We start from the raw sequence: 25790 nt of genomic DNA, 5'->3' as shown, positions 1-25790 counted from the left end.
ATTTAGCAAACAAGCTCAACCTGGCTGTTGGGTCTCCCTGGGGATTCTCTACATTAAAGGAGAACCCCCACAACCTTACCAGGCTTTCTTCTTCTGGAGTCTTTTGCAGAATTATGATTGATACAATACAAGTGCCACCCTCTGCCCTTGTGGAGAGGGAAATTTCCTTTGTGGGGAAGTTCCATATACAGCCAGTAGATGGCGCTGTGACATTGCAACGATATTGCACTATTCCAGACTGGAAATAAACTTTCACTCTAGTACTATGGCCTCCACAGCAAAAAAAGGCTGATGAGCAATCACACACCAGACTCTCCCAGTTTTACTGGTATACAGTGAAGAAATGTGAGTTTTCTGCAGAATTTCAGCAGCAAGACTCACAAGGTCCCTCTCTCTTTGGAGCTAGAAGGTGACTCAATTATGTAGCAAAGAGCCAGCAGACAGTGCCACGTCTTCAGGAGGGGAAAAATAGCATCCCCAAATACTTTAAAACAGTCCAATTTCTTTTAACACACTCTGAAAATAATAAAAATAGCTAATATTTAATATTTTACTTCCTTCTTATCTTAATTTTACCAACTGTTCTCACTGATTCTAGGCTAACCACTAAACCACTCTTCACCAATCAAAACTAATTGTAACAAAATTGTAACAAAAAACTAAACAATACTTCAAGTATGTTGCACACAGTATTACAAGCAAAAATACACAAGTATCTCAGTCCTTTAATTCTCAAAATCTTACAAACTATTTAGATGGTTTCAACACCATCCAGATATCTAAAAAATCTATACACATAACTAAACACTGAAACAGGGACAAAACACATAAAATTTCAAAATGAAAAATTAGTTAATATTTTGTATCGAGTTATAAATAGTGGAAAGAGGGTATTTTGATGATGAAAGATAATTTTTTTGCTATTATTATTGCACAACCTGGTTTTCAAAATGGCTACCATTGTCAAGCTCAGTCACATGCTAAATGAGGTTACATTTGATTAAGTGTTAGTATTGTATTGTACAGTGAATTAAGTGTTGTTTTCATTCTGATAGGAAAGGTAAGGTCCTAAAGTAGCTGCCTACATCTTAAAACATTAGAAACTGTGTGTTTATTAGCAGATAAATAGCTAATTATGCATATTTATTTATTTTATTTATTTAAGAATTTTTATGCTGCCATTCAGCCAAAAAAGGCTCTCACGGCGGCTTACAAAAGTATTTGCATATAGTTTTGCTGTCCCATACGTGGCATGAAAAAGTGCACTTTTTAGGTTATATATGTTATTTGTAGCATTTAAAATGTAGTAAAGCAGATTTAAAACAAAGATAATGTTGTCCACAATGAAATATTTTCTTAATGTTAATTTTGTATTTTAAACAGTTTATACTTCCCTTTATTTATTGTCCCATACGTGACACTTATTATGCAGATAATGCAGAATGAATGTGTCAACTGAAAATAAAAAGAGCACTAGTGCTGAAAGAATGAAGAAAATGAGACTAAAGAAGAAGGTGGAGGATCCAGAATTTCAAAAAAAGGAAAATGAAAGGTTAAAAGAACTGAGAAGAAAGAAAAATATGTCTATGAGTAGCAGAGAGAAGTTGCAGAGGAAGAAGTATGAAAGAGATCGAAAGAGGTAAAGAGCTCTAGGTAATCAGGAAAAATGGAGAAGAGGGGGGGTGATTGTTGGGGCGGATCTACACAGCGCACTGAAGGTGCTTGCATGTGCCTGCAGTGGGCCTCGAAAGCGATTGTGTAGATCCTGCCCTGGAAGAGGCAGAGGAAGAGGCGGAGGAGGCGGCGGCTGGGGAATCCGGCCGCGTCCTTGCCGCCGCTGCCGCCCACCTCCCTGCCGGCCTCCTGCTGCTGGCGAAAGAGCCACCCGGGGCGGAGAGCTTCTTCCACTCTCCGCCCCGCCTTCTTCCGCCGAGTGGCTCTTTCGCTGGCAGCAGGAGGCCGGATTCCCCAGCCGCCTCCTCCTCCACGGCAGTATCTACACAATCGCTTTTGGGGCGCACTGCAGGCGCACGCAAGCGCCTTCAGTGTGCTGTGTAGATCCGCCCCTGGACAAGTATGGCATCATGTGAAATACCAGGCTGCAAAACCGCAAACCAGGCATGACGAGAGTGCGATAAAATGCTGATGTGATGGAGCCCAACGTTGTGTTCCTCCAGTTCCACTTGTTTTTTCAGAGCCCTTTCCCATAGTATTTTTTAGACTGGGGAAATACAGACTATCACCTTAGCACGGGGAAAATGGCATTTTCTTCTTGTGTAACTGCAATATTCTGCTAAAGCTCAGCTCTACCTATTGGTTACGTAACGGAAAAGCAGGGAAGGAAAAGTGCTTTGTATAGAGCTCGCATCTCAATGCTGTGACAAACTCAGAAGTAGATACAGTGATCAACAGCCTACAGTAGAAAAGAAAAGCCCACCATGTAATGAATGAACGCAGGAAGGGCTAGGGTTAGAGAGAGGGAATGTGGATAACTAGGTCTGCTGGGGAAATAACCAGCAGGCCCAGCCAATTAAAAAAGTGATGGGGGGAGGAGGGGTGCCTAGGTGAGGTAAGAGGGGCTGGGTGATGCAATCTTGGTTGTTCTGTAAGAGGCAGTCAATTGGTTCATGTACACAGCACACTGAGATGACACACAAAACACTCTTAGGTGAGTTGCAACATTTTCTAGTGGGAGATAAATTCTAAGCTCAAACTTCACATCTGCTGTATGTGAGACATGTGCTGCTTCTTAGGATTAGAGTTCCTCCAAGCCACTTGGGCCTGGAACATATGTTTGGCTCTGCCATGAGATGTCCTTCTATTTGGTGTTGTGATTGAATGATTGGAGAGGTGCTCTTGGAGCGTGGGTTCTAGTCCTGCCTACTCCTTCTTTTACCTCTGACATGAGTAGCAACACTCATGAGTAGCCAGTGGCCAGGCATGGGAGAGATGAGTTTAGCCTTACTTTCTACCATTATGTTGTGGATGTGTGTGCTCAAACTTGTCTCACCTGTTTCCCATCCCAGTACTCTATGTAGTGAATTATCAGGGCTGGCTGAAAAGTGTATTATTAATGGCTTGGCTTATTATTGAACCCTTTTCTCAAGGAGGCCTGGATATTATTTTTATGGAAGTCTCCTCCCAGGAGAGCTGAGTGGTTCACCTCTATTACTTTCCCTCCTTTACCTTTGCAATCAAAGGAATAGTTCTTAGCCGTCTCTATAAATGGTGTAAGATGATTCATACTGCAGTGTGCAGGGATCCTTGGAGTCTCAGTTGTCAGCAGTTGCTGTTTGCACCACAGTAGCTCATGCAGTGGCGCGACACTGGTGTTCTTGTCTCATTCTCTGGCTGTAACCATATATGGATTGGCCCAGCACATGCATGGCTCACATGGAGGCATTGTCAGCAACTTGCTCTATGCTTGGTATGCCTGCTTGTGAATGTGGTGCAGAGGCCCTATGCTTTCTGTAGTTTGTACTGCTGTTATTTTCTTCCTAGATTTCATGTTGGGAGTACATCGTTTCCCAACTAGAAGTGCAATCCTATGCATGTTTAGTTGAAAGTAATTTCCACTGTCTTCAATGGAGCGTACTCCTAGGAAAGAGTCCATGTACTTACTGAAGTGGAGGCTGGTGGGCTGGTAATTCTGCTCCAGGTTTCAGTCAGAACTCAAAGCACCTCTAACTCCCATCAGCTGCAGCCAGCATGGCCAATGGACAACATGTCTGTGTGTGGGGGTGGGAAGAGGTTCCCCAGCTCTGATGTAGTGGATTGTTTGCGTATCTGATGTCTTTGATTTAGCTTTTTAAACATTGCCACGGCTTTGTTTTCTAGGTCTAATCTGTTTGCATGTTGTCATGACCAGAGTCTAATCCTCAGACAAACTGATTCTGATGGCAATATTTCACAAGCTTCTTGCAAGACTGAACACAATCAAGATTACATAGCACTTTGCAAATTGATTCTGCGCACACTTAGTTGAAAGCAAGTCCATTAAACTCCATGAAGCTTAGCTCTGAATAAACATGTACACAACTGGGTTGGATGTCTGATATGAATGACTAGTACTAACAGATAAGGTAAAATGTATTGGATGAGCAAAACGAATGAAACTCATTTGGAGAACACACACTGGTGGCAAATGTCCTGTTCTAGAACACTTATTATGAAGCACTTATGAACAAAATTAATTTAAGTAACTTTTAAGACTCACAAATTAACCACTATAAGAATTCAATAAGCCCCAGAATCTGCTTTCTGAGACTCCTGGAATGTTGAGAACAATGCCTCTATGCATGTAGGAAGTTTTTCCTCTCTTTGAGTAGCTGCAGCCTATATATACCACCTGCTACTGGTGTTCCAGTTATTCCGCAGAACAGAGAAATGAAATAGACCCTCAATCAGCGCAGCAGAGTTTCTAAGAGTCATGGCTCCTAATTCACACGTGCATGTTCTTCACTGCAACACCAAGAGAAGGATGACTTGCACGTGTGTATCAGCCCTGGCAGAACTGACACTCAACGTTACACTTGGAACTCAGCATCCGCCCCACGATCCCCCATGGGAATACTTTAACACATCCAGCCGCGCTACGAGGCAAATGCTGAGTCATGTGATGTCCAATCAGGTGGCGGACGCGCACGTGTGAACGGAGCCGTATTCAAGGATCACTTCTGGACTTTCCGTTTTCGCTTCCGTCACCTTGGCTAGAGGCGGGCGCTAGAGCAGCAGCAGCAGCAGCAGCAGCAGCAGCAGCTGCGGCCTATCAGCCTCGCCCGCTCAACCGTCTTCCCCCCGGGAGACCAGCCCCTCCTCACGCCCCGCTTCACATGATTGCCACCACGTGACGGGCGCGAGGTGGGTCACATGAGTGGCGCTGGAGTGGTGGGGCGGGAGTCACATGACCCACTAGCGAGTTGTTGCCTTCCTCTTTTGCTGGATCATGTCAGCGGCGTAATCCTGCCGTCGCTCTCGGTTTCCCTGCTGCGGCCATGAGACGCGTCGCCTTCGCCCCAGGTTGGGGGGTTGCCCCGCTCCGGCCCTTCTCGCCTCTCTGCCTTCTCCTCCTCCTCCTCCTGCTGCTGCTTTTCCCCGGTCAGGAGGGAGGCAGCGCCGGGGTAGCGGCCCAGGGCGACTTCAATTATCACGAGCTGTGCCGGTGAGTGCCAGCCCCGCTTTGGACTCGCCTTCTAGCTCAGCGCGTTTGCGGGGAGCGGTGTGTTGTTAGAAAACTGAAGGCAACAAGGAGGGCTGCTTGTAGAATCACAAACAGAGTTACTTCTGTCTTACTGTTTTTTTCTGTCCAGCGGGCGGTAGTGACGAGCATTAAACGCTGCTTGGACTTCCTCATACGCGTTGCAAAGATATTTAAAAGGCTTCTCGTGTTTTGCTTTGGAAGTAGTTTTTTATCCCAGCCTTCCCCAACATGGGGCCCTTCAGGTTTGTTGGACTGCAACTCCCATCATTCCGAGCCAGCGTGGCCAGCGGCTGGCTGGGAATCATGGGGGCTGCAGTTCAAAACACCTGGAGGGCACTAGGTTTGGCAAGTCTGCTTTAAATAGTGTACTACTTTCTATTACGATGGCCGCACCTGTGACATGTTGGGTGTGGATTTGTGGCAAAAGCTGCCTTCCATTTAAGTTTGCAAACCAGGCCTGTTCCACAGCGAATGGGACTGAGTTGTTCGTTTTTAAAGCAGCCCACCCAGCAGTGTTTATCAGACAAATGCTGGAGTTTATCAGGAGGCCAGTGCAGAAAGCGGTTTTATGGAAGGAGGAGCTCTCGTTCTGCAAGTTGTTTTGCTGAGGTATCAACTGCTGTATCATACAAATGCTGAAGCAATGAGTTTAATGCTTTTCCATGAGGGGTAGTGATCTGCTTCTATGACTTTCCATCAACTATTAAACTAGCTTTCATTCCTATTCAGTTTTCCTCTAGATGGTAATGAAGTCTTTTTTAAAACTGCAATGTGTTACAATTGCCAAAACATATTTGAATAAAAATTTCCTTACAAAGATGTTATTGCAAAATTAACTTAATTGCTTGGCTTAGGCCTTCCTCCATATAAGGGGGTGTAACTAGTATTGCATTTGAATGTAACTCTTTAGAAAATTGGTTCCAGTGAGGTCAAAAAAATTGCATAAGCTTAACATAATCTGGGTGTGGCTGGAAATATAAGCAGGAAGAATCTGTTCCACTTCCAATTTAAGCAGATGGCAAGTTAAATAGTGGGGGGAAAGTAACTTGGTTTTTGTTTGCAGTTGAACATAGAGGAGTTGTCTGATACTAATTGTTCCTTTTGGATTGGAAATAAATGCCCAAAAGTTCAGTGGATTTGATTTTCTGTGGGGAAGGAGTATCAGTCACCATTCATGCTTCATGCAGATTCTAAGTCTTCCATTACTTACAGTGCAATCCTATACATGGTACTCAGAAGTAAGGTCCAGAAGATGTCAGAAGGAATTACTCCCAGTTAAGAATGCATAGGTTTACAGCCTTAGGATGCAATCCTATGCATGTTTAAATAGAATAATACCTTACAACTCCTAGTATTCCATGCTGTGAGTTGTAAGGTTTCTTTCTGTCGAAATGTACAAAGGATTGCAGCTTTAGCCAGTTTTCTCAGATGAACATCCACTTACATGGGAAGGGGGGAAGATTCAGAAAAATCTATTCTGTACCATCTCAGCAGCCTTCCATTGGGAAAAAGGGCAGAAAAACTGACCTTATTTTATCTTCAACATCTTCACTAATGTTTGCTCTCTGGATAATATAAAGCAGGTTTTACTTTACTTTTTAGGTATCCCAAACATTCTTTGCCTTGCTGCTGGGATGTTATCACCACACTTAATTCTAGAAATGCCACCACCATTAAATCACACATTTCGTTTGGGCTGCATAGGAAGACTGCACTTTTGTAGTGATTCTCACTGCTTATCAAAGAATCTCCTAGGAACATAGGAAGCTGCCTATACTCACTCAGACCTATGGTCCATCAAGCTGGCAGTAGCCCTCCAGGGCTTCATGCAGGAGTTTTTCCAGCCCTACCTGGAGATGCTGAGAATTGAACTTGCAACCTTCTGCATGCAAAGCATATGCCCTAAAATTGAGCCATGGCCCTCCCCTCTGGGCTCATGAAGATAGCAATCAAATATCTATCAAACTTTCAGTGAGATGGTACTTCGCTAGAATCTCCTGCCTCCAGATATTGTTGGACTCCTCCAATTCTCATCAGCCCTGACCAGATAATGGTGGATAGTCCAACAATATCTTGCAGGCTACTGGTTCCTCACCCTGCCTTAAATGATGCCATTTTAGCAGTTGTACAGCATTATTAGTCCCATATTGCAAATGGGAATGTTGAGCCTGAGAGAATAATGCTTGTGCCACCTGTTGAGCTCATGAGGGAGGTGAGATCTGAATTAGTTCTCAGTATTGACTCTTAACCACTATGCTGCACGAGAATCTCTTATTACTACATTTGTATCTGGTCTTTTTTTCTTCCAAGGAACTCAAGGTGGTGTTCATGATCCTCCTCTTCTCCATTTTGTCCACATGATAACCATTTTGTCCACACGATGTTGTATGTTAGGCTGAGAATTGGTAGCCATAGTCAGTCAGTGAGCTTCATAGTGGAATGGGGACTAGAACTCAGATCTTCTGATACCCTAACCACTACACCACACTGGCTATTTTCAGTTCGGCAGATGTTTCTGATTTAAAAGCTTTGGAAATATGGGTCACATTCTTGTGCTGGAGACAAAAGCTATCTTGACTTGTAGAATTGTAGGACTAATAACAATAAAATCTTACTTATAATCTGAATGCATCTTGTTCACAATCCAAGTGGGAAGAGCACTCTTGATGTCATGTACAAAAATATATTCCAAGTTGAATAAGCACAGCTTCAAACAGCGGCTCTTTGTGTGAAGGTGTGCTGTACTTGGAGATCTTTTATCAAAAAGGTGTTGTTTTATTCTTCTAAGGAGTATAGCAATCCTTTGTATTAGGGAAGCAGTGTAGCATAGAGCAATTATTGTAAAGTAGAACATGGTGGGTCTATTAAGGTTGCTATACAGATGGCATGTGTTCACTTAAATACCTGCAAAGTTAGAACTGCCCACTGACTAATATAGAGCAGAGATTTAATAAAACCGAGATTAATCAATTTTTGAAACTAATGAACCCAGATTAATTCTGATGTTGACAACCGGATGTGTGCGGTACCTTTTTGTCAATGGTATTAGTTTTAGGGGGAAATACTTGCTTATTTCAGTTAGATTATTTAGCATGTATTGACTCTTTTAATCAGAAATTTAGAAGTTGAGATTACATAAGGAACACACTTTCTACAAGTAGTGTGTCACAAAAATGATAAATAGGTGATGCTTAGAGTGTAGAGAACGATAATGCTGCATTAAGCACTACTGGCTGTACCAATGCTTTGAGCTCCACCCTCTTATCTCATCTATTGTGTGTGTCAACTTGCAATTATAGTTTCATGGTCTTTCAGGCTTCAGTTCACTGTGTCACAATAAAAAAGGTTATATATTATATCCTGTTCTCTCTTGCTTTCCTGCCAACATTCTAAATTTGCTTTCCCTTAAGTGCAGTCTTTGAGACTCCCAATTTTGTTGTGCATAACCTTGAAACACTTAGACTGTTTCCTTAAATGCCAGTTCTGAACAATGTAGAAATTTAAGCTTAAAGGCACTTTATTAAACAATAAATACGTTTCTCATAATTTTAACTGTTCATGGTTGCTAATTATTTGATTATTTGTAGCTGTAAGCAGTCCTCATCTACTTAAACCAGTCAATTTGGAAACTTTTCAATAAGATCTTTGCTTTTCATAGTCTTTAAGTCTATTGCAAAGCACCATTGAATTGAATGAGCTCAGGGCTTAGTGTTCTAAATGTGTCCATTTAACGCCATCATGTTTCCTAAATAAAAGAGGGTTGGTACTTGCTATGGCTTGAGCTCTGTGAATTTGGATGTTATAGCAGTGGTGTCAGAGCAGTACTTCTGTGGTTTCATCCCACATCTCTGCTGCCACATGAGTGTCAGTATACTAAGATTGCTTTAGTTATCCCTCAAACAGACAAAACCAGTTGTCCCTGAAGGAAAGTTCCATGACTTGAAATCCACTGGGTCAAGTTATTCTTGGTACACCATATGACTTGGGTCAATCATAAGTATCCTTATTGTGCTGTCGCCTTCAGGATTGAGGTGATGTCTGAGTGAGTGGTAAGGACCCATGTGTTCTGGCCTACTGCATGATCAGACTTTATAGCACGTGAGCTCACAGAAAAATAGTTCCTACAGCAGTAGCATCTGTAGCAGCCTTTCTTAAACTGGTGCCCTCCAGATGCTTTTGACTTCAAGGCTTATCAGCCCCAGTCTGCATGGCTGATGATGAAGGCCGTTAGTTGTAGTCCAAAACATTTGGAAGGTACACCAGTTTGGTCTAAAGGACATCATAGATTGAGGATGTAGAGGGGAGGGTTTCAGTACCACCTCCCCATTATTAGAATATGGATTCCTAGATTAATGGAGTACATATTTCACCCTCAAACCTTAACAGTTGAATTAGGACTATTTCAGATATTACCCCACCTGTGTAAGTGGTGCCAGCAGCTCTTCTCCATGGTGTTGTCCCATATGGAAATACTAACACTTCAAAAGCTTCTTACCATAGTCCAAATGTGTAGAGCCCCCATGTTGGCAGTACCATGGAAGTATAGTGATATGGTGCAGAGGCTATATGCATTTGGGCCCACATAGAGGATAAAGGAGATTTTAAACCTTGCTAGGGTTTCAAATCCTAGGTTATTAGAGCACATTAACTATTGTTAAAATTGCTTGTTTGCAAGAGCAGGCACCATTATGTTTGCGCCAGTGCCTAATACAGAATTTCGGACTTCATTTATGTTAAGCCTCTAGCCTTATTCTGTTAACTCTGTACATGTGGCTAATCTCCACTGTCCCATGTATTCATCTTCCTCTGTCTTCTGCAGGAATAGGCAAGCTGGTGCCTTCCAGATGTTATGGACTATAATCTCCCATCAGTTCTTCTGATATCATTTAAAGTATAAAATGGGAACATAAAAGTCCAAGAAGAGCCATGGTGGATTAGGCCAAAGGCCTTTCTAGTTCAGCATTTTGTTCCCACTGTGGACAACAAGCAAGGCATGAGTGCAGTAGTGCCCTTCCACTTGTGTTTCCCAGCAACTGGTATATAGAGGCATGCTGCCTTGGCTATGTAGTATATAGGGGCCAAGTGCAAAATAGTGGCTCAGAAAAACAAACATAGAATTAAGGAACTAGGTGCCCCTGAGCATATGTTCAGACAAAGAATTTGTTTTCAGTACCAGAATTGGAGCTCAAATACAAAACCTTTCACACAAAAATCTACTCTTCTTGATTTTTAGCAATCTACTATTACTTTTGTTAAACAAATTTGTTAAACAAATAGTTTTTGTTACTGTTAAGCCATTATGAATTGGAGATCCTTGCCGATGTACTGCAAATCACTTGGTGATCTACCTTCTCTTTGCCCTTGTTGTAGTCCATACTGAATTAGAAGAACCAGTGGTTTGACTCTGTATAAGACAGCTTCCTATATTCCTGAGCATTAAATGCTCATTTCTCCAGGTAAAAGTAATGAAGACACATTTTGTTTTATGCAGTGTATTTGAGGTGGCTTTCCCCAGCACTAGATGGGTTGCCAGTGATTACTGATATTAAATTCTTATCTTGGTTAAACTGCTTCAAAATATAACCTATAATGTGTCTCTTAAAAAGGTGGTCAGTGATACAGGAGTAACACCAACCTGCATTGATCCTTAGTCTGTTCTTCCCAGCAGTGCAGTTAAAGGCTGTTCAGCATTCAAGTGTGAATGAAAAACGTTGCTTGTTTGTGTAATCTCTTGATTATTTCGGCTGAATTAAGTATTAAGCATTGTTGGCAACACCCATTACCTGTACCTTTCTTCTCTATTTCAGTTTTACTTGGCAAGCTGTTGATCCTGGTAAAGTACACTATAAGATCAATCTCTGTGGTAATACCGAAGGTTGTGGAAAATCCAGTACTGTTTGTGCACATAACCTAAAAAGTAAATCTAATTTCTCAGTAGGTAAGTCCAAAGGTTTGTTTACTATATGAAGTTATTTACTATATGGAATTCAGAACACGGAATGCCATCTTGCCACTTCTTTGTTTGTATATGTGTTAATGTTTCTCTCTTTTGTGTTGAAGACTTCCTGTCCTTGTGATTTGTCACATTCTCATGCTATACATATGATGGTTGACTTCAAGGCACATAAATTGGAGATTTTGGATGGGAATATGTAAAGGGTGTATAATGGCCTAAAGACCTGATAGTGCTTGCTATTAAAGTGAATGGGGCTATATTCAGACATAATGTTCGGTGGCAATTCATGGGTTAAGTAACCCACAAATTACCGCACTGCGTGAATGGCTTCCAGTTTCTAGCAATGGCCTCTGAATGTTGCATTTGTAAATTGTTACCGTGATGTCTGAATCCAGGCACTTGGGGTTGTTTGTGGGTTAAACAATACCAAGTTAACCCATGGTTTGTTCTTGGGTTAACTTGGGGTTGATTAACTCATGAATAACCCCAAGTGCCTAGGTTTGGACATCATGGTAACAACCTATGAATGTGGCATTCATAGATTACTGCTGGAAACTGGAAGTAGCTCATTTACAGTGCACATTTCTGCAATTTGTAGAGATTAATTAATCCACAAATTGCTGCCTAACATCACCATCATGTCCAAACAAGGTAATTGTGTCCTCTCATTCATGACTCATTATGTGTATGTGCACTACCAGGAAATAGCTAGTGTTTCTTCAAATTTCTCAATTACTGTGATCTTGCTTCCCCCAGGAATTAGGGTTTATTTAGCCCTCAGTATCCCTCCTTCAAAATCCTTGTCCTCACTCTAACATCAGTGAGAGAAAATAGACCTGATATGGCCAACACAGCCCAGAAATTCAATGGTTTCTAACCTCTGTAGTGGACCCATTAGGTGGCCTTATACAACCCATACTCTAAAATAACAAAATGCTAAGTAAGCAATAAATAGCTAAAAGCACAAATGGAAACACATACTCTTGCTTTTTACTAAAGTTTGCCTTGTGTGAAAGCAAGCCAGCTGGCCAAAGAACAACTCGGTTGAGAGACATAAAACAAGCATCACCCGACTTCTTAGTTCAACCAAGTAAGAATGTTGTGTAAGGGACAGGGTTCCTGTTTCTTCATTTAAATCCCACAATCCATTAACACTAATTGTACAACTTTCTGAAAATGCTTTTGAATAGAAAGTGGGGTTCTAGCATAAGGGGGTAACTCTTTTTGCTCATGTGCTAGAATGTTACGTTGCATAGGAGGTCTTCATTTTGCACAGGGATTTTTCAGAACGATAATGAAAAATCACTCATCTAGCCCAGTCCTATCTGACTGCAGGGGAGATCCTTCCTAGGTGTATTAGCTGTATGATCTTTCAGCCAGAAATTCCAGAGATAGAATTTGGAGCACTATGCATGCAAAATCCTTTCTCCCTGCTAATCTGTAGTCTCTCCTTGAACTGTGCCTACCTACCCTTACTCTTCATGATGCTCTGATGTGGAAAGAGAAACTGTGCTTTGCAGCAAGTTAAGACCTGAGGTTTTGGATCATGCCCAATCTAATAAAGGCTCTGCTTAGTTGCAAACTGCTATAGCAACCAGTTGGTAGGTGTTCCTGCTCAGAAAATATGTGAATTACAAAATGGGAAACTTGATTTAAATCACTGATTTAATTTGGTTAGTCTTCATGATTTAAATCAATTCACCCTGCATCTAATGAGCTGCAAGTGCCACCTAAGTTTTGCTTCCCTTATTTGGGCTCTGGTAGAGGTAGTTGGGAAGTCTGGCAGTGGGTGGCAAACTAAACGAATTAGCTTGTTAACTTTAGTAGTGTACTTCTGTTTTACTTGAAAAATCTGGTTTGATGTATATAAATGTTGGATTGGCCTTAAATTCTAGAGAGCAGCAGGTTTCCAGGTGCTGTGGATTTACTGGTATTTAGGATTTTGTATTTATTGCTGTTTGTGCCAGGGGCAGAATTTTGGCCTCCAGAATAAGTGGGTTGTGTAATGGGAGAAAATAGTTTGGTCGTTTGAGACTTTGTCATGCTTCCTATGCTATTTTTTTGCAGGATACTTAGAATATTCTAATCAGACTGTTAGAGAAGCTCCTTGTTTCCATTTTGGAGTGGAGAATGAGTTGTGGCAGCTATGTAAATATGAGACTTATAGAAACAAGTGACTTTCATACTGTGTTCTGGAAATCTGGGATTTCCTAGAAGCTTATTGGTAAGAAGAAAATGACAGCTGGTCCAACTCTAGTGTGCAGTGGGTGTCTTTTAGAGAAGGAGTGGGCTAGTCATATAACAAAATAACTCCTTCCCAATCTGCTATAAATTATACTGCTGAAGTTAAGAAGGCTTTCGGTAACCAGGAGTGGGCTTTTGTATGGAAGGACTAAGAGCTCTCTTCAGTTCTGGTACTCAACACAAATTCCTGGGCTCAGGGTTTTTCAATGCCAAGTGTATGTCTTTCACCATAGGTCCCAGTTGGTGGATCTCAGGACAAAAACAAAAGTAGACCCTGCAAGCCTGAAGGGTTCCCACTGTTGTTTACGGTGTATTTTTCTGTTTCCTTTTTGTTTTTTAATATAATTTTATTAAACACTAAATAAAATACATCAACACAACATCACACACATAAACAAGTCATAATACATAACAAATTACTTGATTATTTAACTGTTAGCATATAAATTTTATCCATAAACATAATCAAAAAAGAAAACAAAGTGCTCCCCCTTCCCTTCGGGATCATTCCTGATTCCAAAACCTTAAGACCTCTTCTGGAGGCAGTTTCCCACTTCCCTTAGATAACACATATACCAGGAACTGTCTCCAAATCCCCTCAAATTCATTCGTTTTTGCTATACCTCTTCTTACTTTAATATTACATGTCAGTTTATCATTAATAGCAATATCCCACATTTCTTTATACCATTCTTCAATACAATAATCTTGAATCTTCCAGTTCCTTGATACAATTAATCTTGCAGCAGTCAGCAAATTGGTTATCAATTCTTTAGTTTCTTTAGTACACTTTACATCTTCATATAGCGATAGTAATGCCACTCTTGGTGTCTCATCAGTCTTTATTCCTACAATATCTTTAATCTCAATAAACACCATCTTCCATAATTTTTGAACAAATTTGCATTCGTATTTTTCTGTTTCTACAGGGTGATAGTAGAGCCCAACAGGCCTTGGCAAATTAAAACATGGTTTTTTATCAAAGCCTTCAAGGGCTACATTCCCCAAGGTTACACATAGTTTTAATTGATTTTAATTGTTTTACTGATTTTAATTTTTTCTACCAGTTTTATTTTTTAATGATTTAATACGTTTTAGCTCTGTAAATTATTTATGTTTATATAGTTCTGATTATATTTGTATGCCGCCCTGAGATCCCAGTGACAATAGTGCGGGATACAGATGTTCTAATAAATAAATTGGCAGTGCCCCCATGTGAACCAAGCATATGCCTAAGAAAACTTCCCCAAATGGGGATATTCTGAATATGGAAAGTCTAAAATCTACATGTTTTGTGGATAGAATGCCTGGGATAGGATCGCAGGCTGTTTGGGAATATGCTTCAGGGTTTGAGGAAGCCACTTTTTTTAAAAAAATTATTATTGGTTTCTTGCTTTAAAAGTAAACAGGTGGCAAGCCTTTCAGGGTGGCTGTAAGGAAAACAAAATAAGTACTGTTGCTATTTCTGACCTGTAACGACGGCAAGCATTGAAGTCTCAAGAATATATGGCAAATTGCTTGTGTCATTTCAAGTAGCGATAACTATCAATTAAATTATTATCATTCAATATCTGAGCGTACACTTATATAAAAAGAGTGCTTCACAAATCCATAACATACATAATTTTGCAGACTCAAGAAGACATTAACTTCTGGATAATTTCAAGGCTTTTCTTCACAGCTGTGGTAGTTTTTAATATAAGCTGAGTTCTGGAGTCAGTCTCTCATTTTGGGGAGACATAGCCACAGACTGTCTCCATCTCTTGTCCCTAGCTGTAGAAGAAAAAAGGGAGTTGGATTCTTTTTAAGCAATGCTGTTGCTTTGGAACTCCTATTTGCACAGGCAGAGCCAGCCAAAATTTGGATCAGTTTTCACTCTGAGTGGGCAGAGGTCCAAGCTGCGACAGGAATCCTAGAAACAGACACCAGCATCTTCAGCGGCTCCATATTACTCCCACCAGTCACTAGAGGATGAAAGTGTTAAAATTGAAAAGATGAAATTTCTTTCTTGTACTAAAGTAATTGTGGGTGGCACACACCTAAATCTCAATTGTATTTTTAAAAAGCAAAACAAAACACCACTCTATTGGGCCCAGAATAGCTACGAAGAAATCATTTCAGACTTTGAAGCTCTTGGAAGGAAACTGAAGAACTTTGGGGCCCAGGTAGTTTTCTCATCCATCCTTCCGGTTCTTGGAAGAGGATTAGAAAGGGAAAGAAAAATACTCCGGATGAACGACTGGCTACAAAGGTGGTGCTGACATGAGAGTTTTGGATTCTGGGACCATGGGCTATGCTATTTGGAACATGGACTGCTGGCAAGGGATGGCTTGCACCTCACAAGGGCTGGAAAGAATGTGTTCGGCCACAGCATGAAGAACTTGATCAGGAGGGCTTTAAACTGAATCTTATGGGGGCGGGCGACATAAATTTTGAGGCAACAATGGATGAAGGCCAATGCACCATAGTACAGAGAACAGCTCCAATAGTGCCCCAAAATAGTGTCCGCAACAATGTAGGAACAAAGCCAGACTATAAAACACATGGTCTTCGATGTCTATATACTAATGCCCAGAGCATGGGAAACTAACAGAATGAACTTGAACTCTTATTACATGAAGGCAAATACGACTTGATAGGTATAACTGAAACTTGGTGGGATGACTCCCATGACTGGAATATAGCAATTGAAGGTATAACTTGTTCAAAAAGAACAGAAGAAATAGAAAGGGAGGTGGAGTTGCACTATATGTTAAAAATACCTATCCCTGCACAGAAATACAGGTGGATCAGACTGGGAGCCCCATCGAGAGCATCTGGATTAAAATAAATGGGGCAAGGAATAAAAAGAACATGATAATCGGAGTCTACTACCGACCACCCAATCAAGGAGAAGACAAGGACGAAACTTTTGATAAACAAGTTGCCAGTGTTTCAAGGAAGTGTGATGTAGTACTGATGGGGGACTTCAATTACCCTGACATCTGTTGGGAGACCAATACTGCCAAAAGCGGCCCTTCCAAGAAAATCCTGACATGTGTGGGTGATAACTTTTTCCTACAGAAAGTGGAGGAAGGAACTAGAGGATCAGCAATCCTTGACTTGATATTATAGGGATGACTTAGTGGATAAAGTGGCAGTTTATTGTTTTACTCTGTACAGCACCATGTACATTGATGGCGCTATATAAATAAATAATAATAATAATCAAGATAAATTCAATGTAGCTTGTTTCTTCTGCTTATTGATAGATGCCTATTTCCAGTTTTACCTTGAGGTCTGTAAGAACAAAAGAGCAATTGCTCAGGTTTTCCAGAAGTCCCCTCATCTCTTCAGAGCCCAGCCTTTCCCAATCTGGTGCCCTCCAGATGTGTAGGTGTTGGACTACAACCTCAACTTGTAGTCCAACACCTTTTGAGGACACCAGGTTGAGGAAGTCTGCTCTAAATAATACCATTCTCCCTCCTTAAGTTTCCAACCGTGCGTTAACGTTTTTTAACTAGAATCCAGACATCCTGAAATGAGCCTGGTGCAAAAGACATACTCTTAACATTAATTTGGAGCCCAGGAACTCATTTTGAGTACTAGATATGAATGGAGCTCTCAGTCCTTCCACACAGAAATCAACCCCTGGTTACCACAAGCTTCCTTCATTTTAGCAGTATAATTTAGGGCAGGGGTGGGGAACCTCTTGAAGTTAGAGGGCCAGATTTAGTTTCAGAGAGGCTCTCAGAGCCAAAGGCAGAAGGTGTTGTCGTGGATTTTCCTTAGCAATGGCCAAACACCAACACGACTTCAGGTAGCATTCTCAAAGCTAAGGGCCTTTATTTGCAAGTCAGAAAACACTGTTGCGACGGAGCTCCCATCCATGCAGGGAGGGAGACCTTGAAGCTCTTTGTATTTATAATGCTATACAAACAACTAGCTAGTCCTCTGCAAGCCTCCCCTTTTATCTTATAATTTTAAAGTTACATACTGGCAGTCAAAGTTTCTAGAAGGAGTGGTGCTTGCCTGCCTTATCAGGAGGCTTAGGCTGTTAGGCTGTTCTGACTTTGCTTGCTATAGGTAACACAAATTCTTGCTTGTTTGTAGCAAGAGGCACCTTCCCATGCTTTTTGCAACATCCCAGAAACTCTACTGTAATTCCCATCTTAGAAATTCTACTACAGCGCGTAGATAAAAAGTATCAGCATATTTTAACATAATACTCTTACTGCCAGTAACGAAGGCCAGACCTACACCTTGGCCTGGTTCAGACATCACACTACACCATGCTGCTTAACTACAAAATGGTTAAGGGAATGCATGCATCCCCTTAACCATTTTGTGGTTAAGCAGCATAGTTGAGCGTGTTGTCTGAACCAGGCCCTTGTGTCAAATCATAACGATGCCACCATGGTGACGCTACATCCCTCTTGCGTAATTATACACATTGACATTTGTTGCGGTATTTTGGATAATGTGGAATAAAAAGCAGGAATGTGGAATAAAAAGCAGGAAATAATACCATAAAAGCAATTTATGGAATGCCTAATGTGCCCCAACTGTTATCAGTGCACTGTAATGCCAGTGTAAAGCAATAGTGTAGATCTAGCCTAAGCCTTAAAAGAGGACAAGAAATGTTTTAAATAATAATTTCAATCTTTCAGAATGGGGGGGGGGCAATGGCCCAAAAACCAGGAAACCACCAAACGATTTGTTGTTTGGAGAAAGTGAATGGGGCCATGGGAAGGGAGTATGTATCCTGGCCCTGAGGGTCACTCCTGATTTAGGCATTGTATGTGTGATTTAGTTGCTCCCATTGTAAATTGGGAGTCAGAAATTCCGGCTGATCTATTACAAATCATCCTGAGATCTACCAGAAAATCCAGACCCAGCTTCTACCCATCACTGCTTTAACAATTGATTTTATATGAGGGTGTGTTGCCACAACTTCCAAACAGTCATGTTCAGGCAAATAAGCCGACTAATCTTCCAGCCCTCTGGTTACAGGCATGGCCAGCTAGTACATAGATGATTTATTAACCTGTTTGGTCTAAATGAATACAAGTGTGATCAAAACTTGAAATGAAGGGATCTGAGAAATGAATATGATTAGTGCAATTTTGGTTCATCGTGTTAAGAACTAGTGTGCTACTTAATATCGTCACCATCTTGCTTTTTCTTTCCTCACCCCTGGTTTGGAACTCAGGGTGAGTAAAAGATAGCTAAAGGCAAGGGTGGAACCAAATAATCTTCAAACATAAATATTAGCAAAAGTTTTATTAAAGTGCCAAGGTGCCTACGCGTTTCGAACGCAGTTGCGTTCTTCCTCAGGACTTTATAGCATTCGTGAAGTTGTCTACTGTAGACCCTAACCCTAACCCCCATGAGGTTTTCCTTGCTTTTGCACTTGGAACTCAGGGTGGCATAGACAGGGTTCCTAGGTGGTCTCCCATCAAAGCACTTTGCCTGACCTGCTTAGCTCCTTCAAGGTTATTGCATCATGGATGCTTCTATACCAGGAGCACTACCATTGAGCGCTACAGGGGCATTGCTTTTCTGCTAGTAGCTGGAAGTTGAATTTAAAACGGGTTGCGCAAAGCATTTCATATAGCACTATATTCATTAGTAATCCCTTCCACATGACCAGTGCCCTTATGTGATGTCTGCTCACAATTAACCTCCAATCAGTTAGGCTCCTTGGTAATACATTTATAGCTTGCAGGCTCAGTCAGTTTTATAGCTTCCAATCGATCCTGGGTAGAGGAATTGTTGAGCATTCCCCCCTTCTCTGAGTTGCCTAATGCTTTTCCTAATGTGGTCTATTTTCTATTATATATTTTTTCTTTAATCGCGATATAATGCCACTTTACAGAAGTATTTTAAAACTAAGACGAAATCAGTGACCTGGTTTGCATGGTAATTTTTAGCCATGGAGGCTTAAGCCACCATGGTTTGTGACATGTGCTATGCACCCACAGATGCCCTTTCCATAACCCAACCCCTGCTCATAGGTTGTTGTGACATCCAAACCTGGCGAGGATGGGCTGGTGGCATGGTTAGCAAACTACCCACAACCCAAAACAGCGCACACTTTCTGTGGGATTTGTTAACCATGGCAACAACCCACATGACAAAGTAGGAGTTGGGGATTGGGTTATGGAATGGGAGCACAACCAGTGCTGCGAACCACTGGAAAATGATACTGTGAACCTGCCTAGTGATGCATCCCTCTCTCAGCCCTAGCAGGGGAAAAGCTGACCTGGGGCAATCCACAGGGAGACTTTCAATAAGGAGTTGTTCATTGAATTCTCCCTGCCTCCCACCAATCAATAGAAATACAATAAACCGGATGAGCCTCCTACGAGTTTTTTTTTTTTAAAGGCGCAAGAACCCTGCAAAGCATTAAGAGGAATTTGCCCACACTAGACATGCTGGAACTGTGGTTGTGTCTTGATTTTCATGTAGATATAGATACACACACACACACACACACACACACACACACACACATCCTCTTACATTTTAGAGAGAATCCAGATGATGTTTTCAAATCATTCACTCCCAGTGTGTTCTGTGTTCCCTTCCTGTATTTTTTCTATATTCATAAGGTATATATTAAGGAAACACCACAAATTGGATCTTAAAAAAATAGAGGAGTGGAACATAGAAAACATGGTGAGTGAACAATTTGGAAGCATTATCTGGATGCTTTGTAAAATGTGAAAGGACGAAAGGTGGCAATTCCAGGAAAATGATTCATCTCAAACTTTGTCATAGTTGTCTGAATAGGCACATGCTATTCTAGTCTAATCAGAGCATATGCAAAGTCTGTGATAAGGGTGGAGTTACAAGTTTCCTTTAAACAGCATCTGTCTCTGGGAGTTATTTCTCCATTTTGATATGTGCACATTTATACTGGCCAGCACATTGAGGGTGGAGTAAGGACTTGTTTTCATAATATTTTGCCTTGGTACATAAACTATTCATGGTGTGCTTAGTATTCTTTAATTATTTTTTTTGTTATTCTGGCATTGTATTGTTGGGGACTTTGTATGTATTTTAGTTCTTAATTTTCATTTTGTATTTATTGCTAAATTACTTGCCTAAAAGGCAAGACTATACATATATAATATTCTTTTTTTGCTCTTCTTCTGATTCAGGTGACACTTCACTGATGAAAAGTTCTAAACTGCTTTTGGAGTTCAACACTACCCAGGCTTGTTCACAACAAGGTGCTCAGCACACATTACAAAGCAGCATCAATTTCTATTGTGGAAAGAGTCTAGTAAGTATGGCATCATTGCTAAATACTTATTTCAAAAGATATGCAAGAATGTTGATGTGATTGCAATAAATCAAATCCTAATTCATTTTTCTATGGGTTTCCAAATACAAGTCAACAAATATTCAATAAATCCAAAGTCATAAGATTACCCAGTCTGTATCTGTTCCAGTAACTAATGAACAGCATCCAATTTTTTGGGCAGATCTGTACAGAGTCATATTACCCTCCCATAACAGTTTATAAGTTGTTACCTTGCTCATCCACTTGATCGTCCAAATTTCCTTTTTCTTTTGTTCAGTTGAAGGTATAGAAGTTGTTTGCCAGGCTTTCACAAACATATTCTTTGTGTCCATTAACATACAGCTCACCATTACAACAAATTCTCTCGGGATCTGATCTTTAACGTCCCCCAAGGGACATTACTGGGGCTAGCTGTAGCTCACATCCTGTATTTCTCTTAGACAACAAATAATCTTCCATTAAAAAGAAGATTGGCGCATGTGAGCAATGGACCCTATTCTGTTCTTAAATGTCCAGCAAGTATTTGTTACCACTAGAACCATTGTAGACATTACAGCAGGGGTATAATATTGCTTGTACATGAATTTATAGACACATAATCTGATATCTATCAAGGGAGAGGGCCTTTTCAGTGGTGGCCCCCCATTTATGGAATGATCTCCCCGATGAGGCTCACCTGGCGCCAACAATGCTATCTTTTCGGCACCAGGTCAAGACCTTTCTCTTCTCCCAGGCATTTAACAGCATTTAACAACATATGCTAAGTTTGTTTGTTTTTAATAGGCCCCAGAACTGTTGTTTAAAATGGATACTGTTTTATACTGTTTTAATATTTTTTGATAGTTTTAAATTTTGTATAGTTTTTAATGTTCATTGTTTCTAACTTTTGTAAACTGCCCAGAGAGCTTCAGCTATGGGGTGGCATATAAATAAAATAAATAAATAAATACAGAGAATTCTCTTTCCCAGCTTTGTTTCATTCATTCATTTCCATTATGACCTATGTCTTGTTACTTCTTCGTATACTTTGGACAATAATCATAGAATCATAGAATAGCAGAGTTGGAAGGGGCCTACAAGGCCATCGAGTCCAACCCCCTGCTCAATGCAGGAATCCACCCTAAAGCATCCCTGACAGATGGTTGTCCAGCTGCCTCTTGAAGGCCTCTAGTGTGGAACAGCCCACAACCTCCCTAAGTAACTGATTCCATTGTCGTACTGCTCTAACAGTCAGGAAGTTTTTCCTGATGTCCAGCTGGAATCTGGCTTCCTTTAACTTGAGCCCGTTATTCTGTGTCCTGCACTCTGGGAGGATCGAGAAGAGATCCTGGCCCTCCTCTGTGTGACAACCTTTTAAGTATTTGAAGAGTGCTATCATGTCTCCCCTCAATCTTATCTTCTCCAGGCTAAACATGCCCAGTTCTTTCAGTCTCTCTTCATAGGGCTTTGTTTCCAGACCCCTGATCATCCTGGTTGCCCTCGTCTGAACACGCTCCAGCATATCTCTTTCTGAAAATTTTCCCATGGGTTCCCAAACATTCTCATTTTTTAAAAAAACCCACACCTTAGTCTTAATTGTTAAAATATTTTTTAAAATATCATTATTAAGTACCAACCTAAATATGCAAATACAAACATACTGAGAAATACAAAGAAGTTAGATTAAAAAGAGCATTTAAAGCAATAGAAAATAAAGGGTATGGGTAGCTATTATGATGAAGTCTGTTATTCTAAACATATGCCAATAGAAACCACGCCTCTATAAATCTATATGTATATTGTGTTAGCTCTTCTACGTTATGTGAATTCAGTTAAAAAATGTACTGCCCAAACATATCCATGCCAACCTGAATATTCCAGTTTTTAATTGAACAATGTATTGAAAAACTGCACTCTCTTAACTGGCTAAATATTCATCATATTTTATTTTAATTTAATTACACTTGGCTGCCAGAGCAGCTTAAAATGATAGTCCAGAAGAAATATTATTATTACTACTAGTAGTACTGCTACAATACTGGAGATAAATTGGTGCATGATTGTTATTGAGCAATGAATAGTTGCTCTGTACTTAAGTTCCCAGATGATTACACTGGCTTGTTTTCCCAAGTATCTTACTTGTTGGCCTGTGTGTATGTATGTATTTCCACATTCCAGTTTCATTATACATTTGGTTATGAAATATGCTCATGTCTAAAAAGATCAATCAACAGTGAATTACCTGCTAGAGCACTATTCTAGCTTTTGTTGATTAGTTTCTTTTAAAGTGTGTTAGCTGTTAGATGAAATTAAGCTTTGTTTTCTGCTTCAAAGTGTGAAATGTCAAATGTTTTATCTCACCACTTTTTAAATTAGGGTTCCCCAGAATTTGTGACTTCGACTGAATGCGTGCACTACTTTGAGTGGAAAACGTTTCTTGCTTGCAAAAAGGATTTGTTCAAATCAACAGGAGAGGTAATACAAGTTCTAGGCAAACATTCAGTGATGTATATTGCAATCCTATGCATGTTTACTCAGAAGTAAGTCCAGTTAGGTTCAATAAGGGGCCTGACACACTAGAACCACCTTCTAATGCCCTCCAGGTGTTTTGGACGTCAACTCCCATCAGTTCCAGCCAGCATGGCCAGTGGCTAGGAATGCTGGAAGTTGTAGTTCAATACACTTGAAGGACACCAATTGGGGATTGTTGCCCTAGTATGTTTTATGACTGCAGTCTCAGTTTCCCATTATCTTGCAAATTCAAAGATCCAAAGATCCATTTTGTTTAAAACCAGTGCTTCTGAAAACCATTTATTGTCAGGTTTCTAGTGATGTCATGGATTCAACCGAAGCACAGTGGACAACATGTGGCCCTCCAGATGTTTCAGCCTACAGCCCCCTTCTGCTGTAGCCAGCATAGCCAGTGGTGAAGAATCATGGGAATAGTAGGCTGAAACATCTGGAGGTTCAGAAGATGCCCATCCCTGAACTAAAGTATTATGTAAAACTTTAATTTTGCTTGTTTCACTTTTAAATTATCCATTCATTTTGGGGACCAGTTCTGAAGGTGCTCAGTACAATTACCAAGCCTTAAGCTTGGCAGTTCCCTGCCCCCCTTCAACAGGATAAGTAAATCTGGCAAAGGGAGAGTATGAGGCGGGAGGCAGGGAGAGAGTTGGCAGTAGGACTGTGCAAGCCTCAGGCCTTGGATTCGGAAGTCCAAATCATGGAGGCCATTTCATGGCAGATCCGCCATTTTATGATGGATCCGCCATTTTCTTGCATAGCCCTAGGCTCACCATACAACCTACAACTCCTCAGTTGTAATAAGTTGTACTTATTACAACTTATTGTCCTCAGTACAATTGCTGGCTTCCCCACGCGATTGCCGGCTTCCCAGGGCGATCGGCTGCTGCTCCGTGTGATTGCTGGCTTCCCAGGGTGATTGGCTGCTGCTGCCTCAATCCAGAAGTCTCCGTTGACCCTGGAGGGGTCCATGTGACTTCCGCAGGTGCCCTACAGCTGCCTGCCACAAGCCATGTAGGTAGCAGAGGTGACTGCTTCTCAGTGCTGTTGTGTTTGTGCTAGTGAGTAAAGAGGAGCCACAGGGGTGGGGTGGGGGTTCCAGGTTGTGGTGGTCCTTTCTAGGACCTTTCAACCTGGCTCTAGTTGTGTGCAATACCTAGTAGCTTTGCTTGAGTGCCCTTTATTTATTTATTTATTCATTCATTTATTAGTATTCCGCCTTTTACCCAATACTGTTGAATGAGTGCATGTTGAAACATGGACAGATCTCTGTTGCTGGACTGGAGTGACTATGTGTTTGACAAACAGAATTACATCCTGTAATGTCTTTGAGATAGTGTAATCTCTTTGTCACTGGTATGTTTACATTTTTAGGTGCCCTGCTATGTATTTGATGAAGACTTGAAGAAACGTGATTTGAACCCATTGATTTTGACTTCTGGTGGCTACTTGGTAGAGGACTCGGATGAGGACGTGGAGCTGTACATCAATATCTGTAGAAACATAGGTCTGAACCTTAGTGTACATGAAATATACCATAGTTTAGCCTGCTTTCTGTTTTTTTAATCTGATTCGAACTTGTCTGTGTTTGTGTGTACGCATGTGTGTTGACTTGAAAGTAGCCATTCTGAGAGCAGTCTGGTATATATTTATTAACCAGGTTGAAGCATGTTTTCTTCCTGTGGTAAAAGAATATCCGGGCATGTTTCAGAGCCCCAAGCTCAGAAACATCCTCTGTTCCATCCAAGATACTCCATGTTATCATTTTTTAAAAATCTTCCTTTGCTTGTACTTTCTCTGTCTCTCATTCCTCATAATTGCTATGCTTCTTTCCATTGGTTTTCCGCTGCTTATCCCAACTCTCATAAAAGGCTTCAAGTCTGCTACTTAGAGGCTTTTAGCCTGTATTTATGAGCCGAAGGTGGCAGCTGGGGTACTGAGTTTTCTAGTCCGTAGTGAGTCCCCAGGCAGTTGTTTCAAGTGACTTGCTAATGGTATTTGGCCCTGTGCCAATTCACCAACCATTTTGAAACTTTGCTAACAAAGGAGCCAGGCATGGCCAAGTTTTTTTTTCCTATGAGGAATTGCTCTGGCATAATGCATGCAGAATTCTTTTGCTATTTCAACAATTCTATTGTTTTCTACACCAAAAGACAAAACTTAACAAACAAGACAATACTACTACTAAAATCACACATACACAACATACAAGGCCGTATTACATTTAAGACATTCTTCATGTCAGACATATGGGCTATCTGTTCTTACTAGTTAGTTCCTTAAATACAGTAACATTATATCATCATTACTTCTCTCATCCAGCACTGTATTGTGTACTAACTCCCCCGACATTATATATTGAATTCAAAGACATATAAATCATTTTTTTCCAACTCTTGCAAATATTCTATCAGGTTTCCAGTCCAATACAAATGAAACTGTTGATTTTTCTCTTACAAATGCATAAGTTTGGCCATCTCTGCCAAACTTCTTGAATAATTCTTGTATTAAGTAGTTGCAACCTCTAGTGACTCAAATCACTAAAGTTACCTGATGTCTCTTGTCTGAAATAAACAACTCCTTCAACATTTAAG

General features: G+C 40.8%; 1 protein-coding gene across 1 annotated transcript in view; it reads left to right on the top strand.

The window, feature by feature from the left end:
- The first annotated feature begins 4947 nt into the window (after positions 1 to 4947).
- The window catches only part of IGF2R (insulin like growth factor 2 receptor), an 82489-nt gene continuing 61646 nt past the window's right edge, over positions 4948 to 25790 (top strand). The window contains exons 1-5 of the mRNA XM_063124476.1: positions 4948 to 5161; positions 11008 to 11138; positions 20546 to 20670; positions 23047 to 23145; positions 24571 to 24703. Coding sequence (XP_062980546.1) covers positions 4995 to 5161; positions 11008 to 11138; positions 20546 to 20670; positions 23047 to 23145; positions 24571 to 24703 — 655 coding nt within the window. The 5' untranslated portion in view covers positions 4948 to 4994. The remainder of the gene's footprint in view (positions 5162 to 11007; positions 11139 to 20545; positions 20671 to 23046; positions 23146 to 24570; positions 24704 to 25790) is intronic.

The sequence above is a fragment of the Elgaria multicarinata genome, chromosome 4 (genome assembly GCF_023053635.1).
Source record: "Elgaria multicarinata webbii isolate HBS135686 ecotype San Diego chromosome 4, rElgMul1.1.pri, whole genome shotgun sequence".
NCBI lineage: Eukaryota > Metazoa > Chordata > Lepidosauria > Squamata > Anguidae > Elgaria > Elgaria multicarinata.
This window is presented reverse-complemented; position numbering and strand designations above follow the sequence as displayed.